Here is a 10,162-nt window from a genome sequence, read left to right on the forward strand (position 1 = left end):
GTGGTCATCAGTCATGGTGGATCTGTATTTTGACTTAATGATTTGCATATGTGAAAAGGCAGACTCACACAAATATGTTGATCCAAAAAGTGCAGTCAAATTCTTTGGAGTTTGTCTGAGGTTGGGGTACTTCTTTCTGCATTAGATTCCAGAATTGGACATTTGTGTCAGGTCTCTTGATTTGAGCTCAATGTCATTATTTAGTGTGCGGATCTCATTCTCAATAGCACCGCTATCCAGGTTGAAGAGTGATGCCACTTTGGACGTTATACAATCCACATCTATATTTTCCCCAAATGAAAAACTGAGAAAACTGACAACAGGCTCAATGGATGCAAAGTCAGTAAAGCGCCTCTCAAATTCTGACAAGATGCTTTGCACTTGATCATCATATCATCATCGTGCACTCTCAAGCTCCACACAGTCTTTGCCCTGACGCTTAAGTTCTGTGTCCATGTGTGGAAAGTTCCGCAGATCACACTGTTGCAACCTGCTTGATAGCAGCTGCAACTTGCTTTTAAAGGTGTTCACGGAGCTGATCATGTTGATGATGTGTTTGTTCTTACCCTGCAGCTCTAGATTCAAGTTATTGAGCTTGTCAGTCAGATCAGTAAGAAAGGCTAAATCCAAGAGCCACTGACTGTCTTCTAGCTGCGCATATTCAGCATGGTTTGAACGTTTCAGAAATCCTTTAATTGAAGAGGGGCAACTTGCTCTTACTAACGAATTCCATAAAAACCTGAAAAATATCTGTGCCTCTTGTGTGCCCTTTCAAAGGCAAAATGATCAGCAGCTCTTCTTTTACACTCATATTGTCGAACACACATATCTGAGCCACATTCAAAAGCATCAGTGGATTCATCGAATTGCAGAGAAAAACACTCACATGTGTCAATATCATTCCTCAATTGCCGTTCAACATCCTCCGCCATTCCCTCGCATCGCCGTGTAACAGAATTTCTTGATAGCTGCACATTCTGAATAGCAGACACAATCTCCTTTCGATTTTTAAAATCGGCAAAAAGCGCATCTGCGGCTTCCATGAACGCTTCACAATCTCACCATCCTTGAAAGATTTCTTTCCTTTTGCAAGAACACGACAGACACGATAAGAAACTATGGTTGCAGCCTTACTCGTGATATTGGGCCTGGTAAAAATGGACTGTTGTGCTGCTAGCTGACTTTTTAATTCCTTGACTTTTCGGGCGCGCAGTGGTGATTTAGCTGGGAAGTTTGTATCGTAGCTCTTGTGGACCGTCTTGAAATGCCGCTCCAAATTCCCTTTCTTTGGTAAAGCCACATTTGCATTGCAGATAAGACGGATGGACTTGGCATTGGAATACACGAAACAATAATCCTCCTCCCACTCTGAATGAAAATGATATGTTTTAGATGTTTTAGCTTCTGCCGCCATGGTAGTATCCACTCGCTCTAGTCGAGTTTCTCACGCCCTTCCGAGTCCATAGTTAGAACCTAGCAACCATACCATGCGCGCGCAGATAGAAAGAAGCGCGTGAGATTTTTTCTTTGATTATGCCTGATCTACCTTACTATAGCTGTACAAATCTACACACTGCTTCACGCGATCAGCAGTTCATTGTGCCTATTTAAGATGTTTTAAGTTGGAAGTTTTAATGTAGCCCTATTTTACAAAACAGTAGGAGGATAGCCTACTCACATTTTCTCGCGATCGACTGGAACTCAGCCCGTGATCGACTGATAGATCGCGATCGACTGGTTGGGCACCCCTGGTCTACTGCTTCCTTATTGTGTTTTTCTCACCTCTTTGCCTCTCTCTATCCTAGTTTTCATCTGCATCTCCCCCTACATTTCTCCTTTCCTCCCCTACTTAAGTTCTACCTTATCTCCCTTTGTCCGGCCTCCTTCACCTCCCCGTCACCTCTCCCCAGCCCCTTATCTCTGCCTTGGTGACACTATCGGTGCCAGGGGCCAGTGACTGATTGACTGACTGATAGGGCAGCAGGTATACAGGCTCAGGGATAGATAGCAAGCCATGCAGATTGGCTGGCAAGCAGACCTGTGGTCATAAGAACTGCTAAAAGGAGAGCAGGAGAGGCAGGCAGACACAAGGACAGCTGGCAGGCTCACTGTACGTGTTGCTAGCAGAAGAGAAGCGGCTGTAGCTATCAAGAAAGAAGACATTTGAGATATGTAGCTCATACCCTGAGCGACCTACAATAAGTGTAGCAGAATAAGTCGAAAACCACAAGGCAGATGACAGTTAGATTGACGTATGGGAAAAGCAGAAATGTGTGTGTTACGCTCTCACGCACTCACAATCTCTGACGGCGGATATGGAGCCAGGAGGGGCACAAGCAGACATCCCAAACACGATGGGCATGTGGTTAGTTATACACTTTCCACTGCTGACCACCCAAATTGACACACACAGGCGTCAGCATGGAGACCACCAGCACTCTGAGTGTGTGTGCCAGTATATATGCACAAATCTGTTTTTGGTTCAGTCTGTCCATCTTCACATTAACATTATCTCCAGGCAACAGGTCAACCCTGTGATTGGTTAATGTCTATGCTCCCGCTAAACTGTGCATATCACTGATAAGAGTCATTATGGCACTCAGGGAGAGTAACATGATTCTACTCTGAACGCATTTTAGGACAAGTACATGCTTCAGTACACATTATTTTTGAAGTATATTAACACTAACGGCGAGTCACTATTGATAGAAATATTGTAGGATGTTTTTATAATTGCACACATTGAATATGGCATTTAAATACATACACATACAAAACAGAATACACTTAGAAAAGTGGAAAGCTAAATTTAAAAAGATGGAAATAAACCAAAGGGTATAAAGAGTGGAAAAAAGGCATTTGGTTAAATTGAGAGAGGATGAGAAAAAAATGTAGACAGATGAGTAGAGACAGAAAGACAGAGAGATAAAATGTAATACCTCATTATGTTAGCTATGTGGACGACATGTGTTTGTATACTTGCTTTCCACTGGGCACAAGACATCGATATCTATTAACAGGACTGTACTGGATTACCGCAGCTGTGCATGTGTGTGTGTGTGTGTGTGTGTGTGTGTGTGTGTGTCTCTGTGTGTGTGCGTGTGTGTTAACTGAGCCCTAGCCTACTTAAAACTGTCACATGTCACTTATATTCTGTTGCTATGTGATCTTTGGCCGGGATGAGCTCCTGGCTGCATGCGTGCCTTTCCCTCTCTCTGTCTCTCTGTCTGGTCCAAAACAAATAGTTTTTAGCAGATTTTCATAAATATTTAAGCCATTAAGTCAACACATTTGTGAGAGAAACTGGCAAGAAGTGCAGCATTAGTATTTACTGACAAGATCTTGACAAAGAACATGAAAAGAACATTACAAAGCAAACAACAGCAAACTTCAACGAGATGTTGTCAACAGGGTTGGGGTTAGGGTTGACAATTAGTTTTATTGTGGACGATCTGATTTTGATTGAGAGGTTAGAATCGTAATCCATCGTACTGCCTTCCTGGCTATTGTTTTGAGTGCCTTTTATAACATGTACAGGTTTATATATTTATCTTACTGGTACTGTTCAGCACGTTTTGAAAGTGAAAATAAAATTGCCATAGCATTCTTTCCGTTAACTTACATATGGCCATAGTCTTCAAAGAAATCTTAGTTTTTGCGTTTGCAATAATGTGATTCATTTAATTAAAATACATTGGTAGGTAAACAGGAGTCTTAGTTATGTTAACTAAAAGGGCAATACATTTATTTTGTAGGAGTTCATCCATGGGAAACTTCCTCAAGCAGGCTTTTTCCCCAACATCTTCCTCGCTGTTAATTGGTCAGAAGAGTGAATAACCTGTACTGACATGCAGCTCTTTAGATTAATTGCAATACCTTATCAAACCGTTTTAACTCATCGAAAATATAGAATATCACTCGTCAATCTTTGTGTTTTCTTAAATCAATCTTGTATTTCAAATTGTCTTGTTTTCGGTTCCAGACGAGGTCCAATGGATCCAGCCGACTACCCCATGCAGCCCTGGTCAGGTCATTATCCCGGACCCCCCCAGGCCCCGCAGGGATACCCTCAGTCCCCATCCTACCCTAACCCCAACTCCCAATCGGCCCCGTCCTACTCTGCCTACCCACCTGGTCAGCCATATCCCCGGCAAGGTGACCCTCGGGGTGTTGACCCTGGGTACCACCCCCACCCAAGGTAATGAAATGCAAGGAAATGACTTTATATCACATGATCCATAATACTCCGAGGCTTTTATTGTGAAACAGTCACCCAGCAAAGTCTGTTTTTACTAATATTGGGATAATGGTGGACCTTTCTGCTTTCTGCTTTCAGCTCCCAACAGAGAGGCCCCCTGCGGCAGGATGTGCCTCCGTCACCTACCCCTCCACTTCGTGGGATGCGGTACGACACTATGACGCGTGGAACAGCGGGTGGGGGTTACAGGTAGGAGCGATTTGTGGATGAAGATGATCCCAGGAAAATGCTGCATCAATACATATTAAGAAGGACCACAAAAACCCACTGTGCTCTAACAACATGTTTGTTGGGTTACAGGCAAATGGTGGATCCCAGTCCAGACCAATATGGCTATACTGGAGAGGGGGGGCGACAGCAACACCAAAACCAAACCAACCCAAGACAGAAGAATGCCATGACAGCAGCTGTGTAGACAAATCAGGTCCAGACATGAGAATGAGCAGAATGCTAATTGCTTTGTGACGTGCAGCTCTTCTGCTTGCGGTACTCCAATGACATAGAGTTGAAACCTCTAATTTGAATCACTATTATTATCAAACCTTCTGTTCGCCGTTTGAAGAATATGGTAATACACAGACAAGCATAGTAAAGGAGGTTAATTATGGAGTGGCTGGCATAATGCATTATGTCTTCTTGTTTGAAGTCTTTTAAATTGATTTGAGCCATCCCACGGTATAAAATTAGCAGGGTTTTTACTTAGTTTTCATGTAGTCTCTTTCAAGAATCAGACAGAGCCACAAAGGTAATTGGGTCCATTTGAATTAAGGCATTATATACAGCTCTGCATTTGTTCTATTGTACCTCATGGTTTTACTGCTGCTGCTCAAACAGGACAAAAAGTTATAGATTCTAACGCACAATATAGCATTGCCTCGTGGCCTTGTATCTCAAACATTCAAATGGCACATTCTAGCATCAGTGGTCTTGTGCAATAAAGCCACTTTTAAAGACTATTTAGAGTGTTTCCAAAAAAAATGGCTGCTTGAGCCTCCTCTGGAGTGTGGAAGTAAAAAATTATGTTGAAAATGTCAGAAATCTATTGTCATTTCAGGTCATAATACCACTATAACTTGTGTGTTTTTGAATATTTCACCTTATTTGAATTGACCTCTACTTGAATGTATCAAAACTTCTTGGATTACATCTTCCATGTCATCAATACTTAATTCATGGTACAACCTGTGTTTATTGAATCTGTAATTATCAAACATCGGTCCTATACCTCGGTACTGATTGGTTAACAAAATCCAATCAGACACACTTTCAGTCTCTGGTGGGAACAGACTCTTTGTCTAGGGTTATGGTATAGCCTACTAATATCTGGGCCAAGACTTCTTCTTCTTCCAGGCACTACTCAGAGATACAGACGATTTAGCAAAATGGGATTCCACGAGGGAATTGAGATACAACGTCTATGACTGGATTGTTCAAGAGATAGCCAATTATCAGGCTAATAAAAAGCCCAATTGTTGTCAGATGAATGCAGAGAAGTTCCCCAGATTACGTTTCAGGCGATGCGTTCTGGCTATTTTTACCTCTGCCTGAAATATTTACCTGCACGCAACCACAGCCTTATCAAACATCATCAGACAATACCACTAGGTCTGAAACCAGAAACCAGGATGCTTCCATTAACAGTATCTCTTCCCATCTCGTCTACTACTCTAGATCAATATTTAGATATATCTTCAAAAAGTGTAATGACTTTGAGATGTTTGTACTGTTGGGTAAACCACTGTTGGGTAAACCAGGCAGAAAAGGTAAGCATTTAACTGACCAGTTGTCAGTGCTTATCTCCCCACTCTATTACTTAGCAGCCTCTTTTTCTCAATGCTATCTGTGTATGCCATGTACTGTAGTTCAGATCTGATGGATGGCCCATCACTGTGACCTGATGGTGTAGGCGTCACTGCGTGGTGAAGTGCTTACGAGTCTCGTTGAAACATGAAGTGAGCTTCAGAGTGCTCTTCTCAGCGCTGCACCAGAGAGTATATCCATTTAGCCACTTACTCAACCATCAATTAAGTGAAACCAAGAGTGAAAGTCCAGCTCAATGTTTCTGTGTTTCGCTCCACAAAGCTCAGCAGTATTAATTTCAATGGAGATTAAATGTTTAAAATGACATTCAGGATTAGGTGAATTGCATTTTACATTAATATGAGGATGAAATCCCACTGTAGTGAATGTAACAATTAGGTAATTTGACCGAAGCCCTTGGAGAGAAATGTGATGTAGATTTTATCTAAAACCATCTCAATTGCATTTTACTTTGAGAGGACTGACAGGAAAGAAAAAAAAAGAGAAAGATGTAAAGAAAGGAAAATAATCGACAGGTAGAGAAGCAAGATAGAAAAAAAATGAAGGAAAAGGATGTAGGGAAGAAAGAACGATTAAGAAAGAAGTGATAGAATAAAGTAGGCATGGAGGGAGGTGGAATAAATGGTAAAACATTTGCAGTGCCATAAAGGCCAAAGTCTTTCGGTCCATAATGCTTTGATTCAGAGGGTTTTTAAATGAGAACAAAGCAGAGAAAAGATGGAAAGTTCATAAATATTTGGGCGGCAGTTGTTCTGCAGTAGGAGGAGGGTTAAAGGAGTGGGCTTTATTGATTGTATTAGGTTACTTTGGGAATTACTTAATGTGTGTTTTTGTCAAGATGCTACCACTTTTCAGTACTAGTACTGAAATCAAAATTCCAAATAGTAATGAACGGACAATAACAAACCACAGAGATTGGTCTGATGTTCAAGCAAACAGAAACCACATCCTAATTGTTCTCATGCCTCATTAGATCATTCTCTCGCTTGCTTAGTCATTGTTTTTGTTTACTTCAATATGATACAAAGCAGAGAAAAAGCAGTACATCTCCATATATCAGTTATTATATACATACATATATAGTATATTCATATACTATATGATATGGCTGATGACCGTGTTTCTATCAATTGAACAGCCATTGCGTTTTGTTATCCTTGCATCTCTGAGGTCAAATAATACAGTAGCTCGTAAATGTGCATTTTAGAATTGGGATTACATGGTAAAACAGTAACACTGCAATGAAATGTGATTAATAAAAAACTTGTTTTACACTCCAAGGACCTTCAGTGGTGATAATGACATTTTTTTAAACAATAATTTACATAGATGAATTAAAATGTGTGCTTATCTGCAGCCAATATACCAAAAAGAGGTATGCTACCAAAAGGTCAATTGTATTACTTTAGGCTATTGTAGCTGCCTATGGAATATATCATGTTATGAAGCAGCAGAGAAAATGATCTTGGGTCACATGGGCAGTTTGGGGATTTATCATTCCAAATTTATTTGCACCACTTTTAGACAGAAAGATGGAATATGTATTTTTAGCCTTGTGTATCTGAATGCTGGGTAAAGCTTTGCATAGCTGCCGTTTATTGAGATGTGAAAATTACATTATCCTTTGATACCGGTACGCAATTCACATGTATGTTACTCTTTGGACGCATTTATTTTGTATGTATTTCTTTTTTATGATAGTCAGGGTTGTGGGTTGGTTATACCAGAGCCACCGAGTGTTTAGTTACCATGCTACTGCAGGAAACCACCTTTATTTCAGTTATTTTTCCTCAGTATTGTAAAAGCAATTTAAATGAAAACAATAAACTGTTACGGTCAATTTCAACTTTATTTTGTATTTTAGTTGGAAAGAGAACACATCTTGGTAGTTTGCGTAGTATGGGTAACATCAAACTCTTTGGCTATGGCAATCTATAGTATGAGTTGCACAAGCTGAAGGTACGACCCAGAGTCTCCTGTATGAAGACTTCTGGTACTCCTATGAAGAAGCCAACTTAACAACCTCTATCTTAGAAGTATAACATTTTTTATTAAACTGGTTGTATCCCAAAAAATCATTTTATAACGTTGTAACAAAAACAATGATTTCTATTACCATTTTCCTACATTTTATATATTTATGTATATAACATAACATTTTTGCATTAAAATATCCATTTGAAAAGAGTGCTTGTCAAAGTTGTCTTTCTTAAACTGTTTTAAGTATGTCTTTTTTTTCAATGCCACAATGCATGCCCAGCACATCTGCTAAGGTTAATTAAATATGAGTCAGGAGAAATTATTTCCCTCATGTCCCCCCATTCCGTGCAAGGTGAATCATTAACATTGCCAACCCAATTTAGTCCATCATTTAAGCTGCTGATAAATTGTACCTTTGTGATAAGAGATAGATCTTGGCCCTTAAATGAATGCAAGACTAATTATCAATTAGAAAAAGAAGATAAGGTACACTGATTGCAGCAGAAACTATTTTTTAAAGTTTCTCTGGCGTGGTGCCATCCCACTGCTGGGTCATATCCCTCCGATTAATAAGCATTTAGTCACAGGCTGTGGCTTTAGGTGCTCTCTTATTTATCACACACTCTGGGTGCTGGACTCTGGCTGCAATCAGAAAGTTAGTAGTAATGAGACGCAGAGGACTGTTTTATCAGTCAAGACTTAATTAGCATATCCCAGACCTCTTGGCCAATGGGGAGCGGGAGAGGAAGTAATTAAATTCTCCCGAGTCACTGCCAAGGTTTATTTTGTGCACAGTGTTCAGTATGGATCTGCAAAGTCTGTCCGTGTGTTTGTGTATTTTCCAATGTCCTGATTGTAATGGCTATTTAAGTCCTCGTGTTTGGGTTAATGCATGTGAGAACTTAGTAGTAGTTATAAAGATTAATTGCAGAGTGCTTCTGGAGTTTTTGTATCTGAATCTAGCATGAATTGAAGCAAATTCAAAGAGTGGAAGGACTGCACAATTGACTGTATACCTAATGTTTTGTTTAAGCTGGAATATCTTTCCAAACTTGTAATTTCTTCACCAGTTCGGCCCACTGGTAAAATTCCTGGTATGCTAGATAGAATCCCTTGCAGATGTCTGTATAACACTCTTTGGCTTCTGCTCTATCATCATACCAACCATTTTTGCTAAGATCTCCATAAGCCAATCATTTTGTAGCCGTCAAACTTCACTTTAAAGTGACCCTTTTCTCTCTCTCTCTCCAACAAACTCCGCTCCTACGTACTTTCATCTGGATCTTCGGGCCAATGTGTCTAATCTTTTGGAAAGGAATATTTCTGTACAAACCAGCATTACCTCACTAGCTATGACTCGGCACAATGGGGTCTGATTGCTACAGACTCTCCACAATTCTAATTCTTAATTCTGCTCCTTGTGAAAACAGGTATTTGTTCATTATAACTGAAGTCTCTACTCAATGATATATCCTGCTGCTGTCGAACTCACTGAAACATATCTGTATTTCGTTCAGGGTTCATAGCTTAATGTCTCTACACTTTACGGTATCAATGAGTCGTAACAGTGTTTATTTACCCAATCCCTAAAACGGATGCAAGCCAGCTGTGTGGGACTTCTCTTGCCAGAAAAAGTCAAACATCCAGCAAGATAAAAAACTTGAGGTATGTCAAATAAGAAGGACCCTAATAGTGATAAGGTAAGACTCCTGTTGTATACTCATGAACATTGTTATTACTCTGTTTAAGTAAAGTTTTAGTTAAAGCTATAGTACGATTGGCTAAAGCATGTTTCGTTGTTGTCACTAGTAACCAATCATTTTCCATTTGCTCCACTTACCTTGAGGTAGCTCAATTTAGGAAGGCTTTTTCTCTTCAAACCCAATATATTCTCCACATTTGCAGGTGCTCTTGGCTATATGAGCAATATTTAAAATCATATTCTGAGGTCAACTAGTGCTTTAAAAAAAATCCTAGTTGCTTGCATTCTGGGAGAGGTAGAATTTCTTAAATTGTCTTTTGTGTGTCGACCATACTTTCAAAATTGAATTGAAGTAGTCCTATAAGAACCACAATATCTGATCGTCTATCAAGACACCAGTT

General features: G+C 40.0%; 1 protein-coding gene across 2 annotated transcripts in view; it reads left to right on the forward strand.

The window, feature by feature from the left end:
• pard3bb (par-3 family cell polarity regulator beta b) overlaps positions 1-8,266 on the forward strand; it is a 179,938-nt gene extending 171,672 nt beyond the window's left edge. For both annotated transcript variants that reach the window (XM_063887866.1, XM_063887867.1), the window contains exons 23-25: positions 3,983-4,198; positions 4,337-4,447; positions 4,559-8,266. In XM_063887866.1, coding sequence (XP_063743936.1) covers positions 3,983-4,198; positions 4,337-4,447; positions 4,559-4,673 — 442 coding nt within the window. In that variant the 3' untranslated portion in view covers positions 4,674-8,266. The remainder of the gene's footprint in view (positions 1-3,982; positions 4,199-4,336; positions 4,448-4,558) is intronic.
• The last annotated feature ends 1,896 nt before the right edge of the window (positions 8,267-10,162 follow it).

Source organism: Eleginops maclovinus, chromosome 7 (assembly GCF_036324505.1).
Source record: "Eleginops maclovinus isolate JMC-PN-2008 ecotype Puerto Natales chromosome 7, JC_Emac_rtc_rv5, whole genome shotgun sequence".
Classification (NCBI taxonomy): domain Eukaryota; kingdom Metazoa; phylum Chordata; class Actinopteri; order Perciformes; family Eleginopidae; genus Eleginops; species Eleginops maclovinus.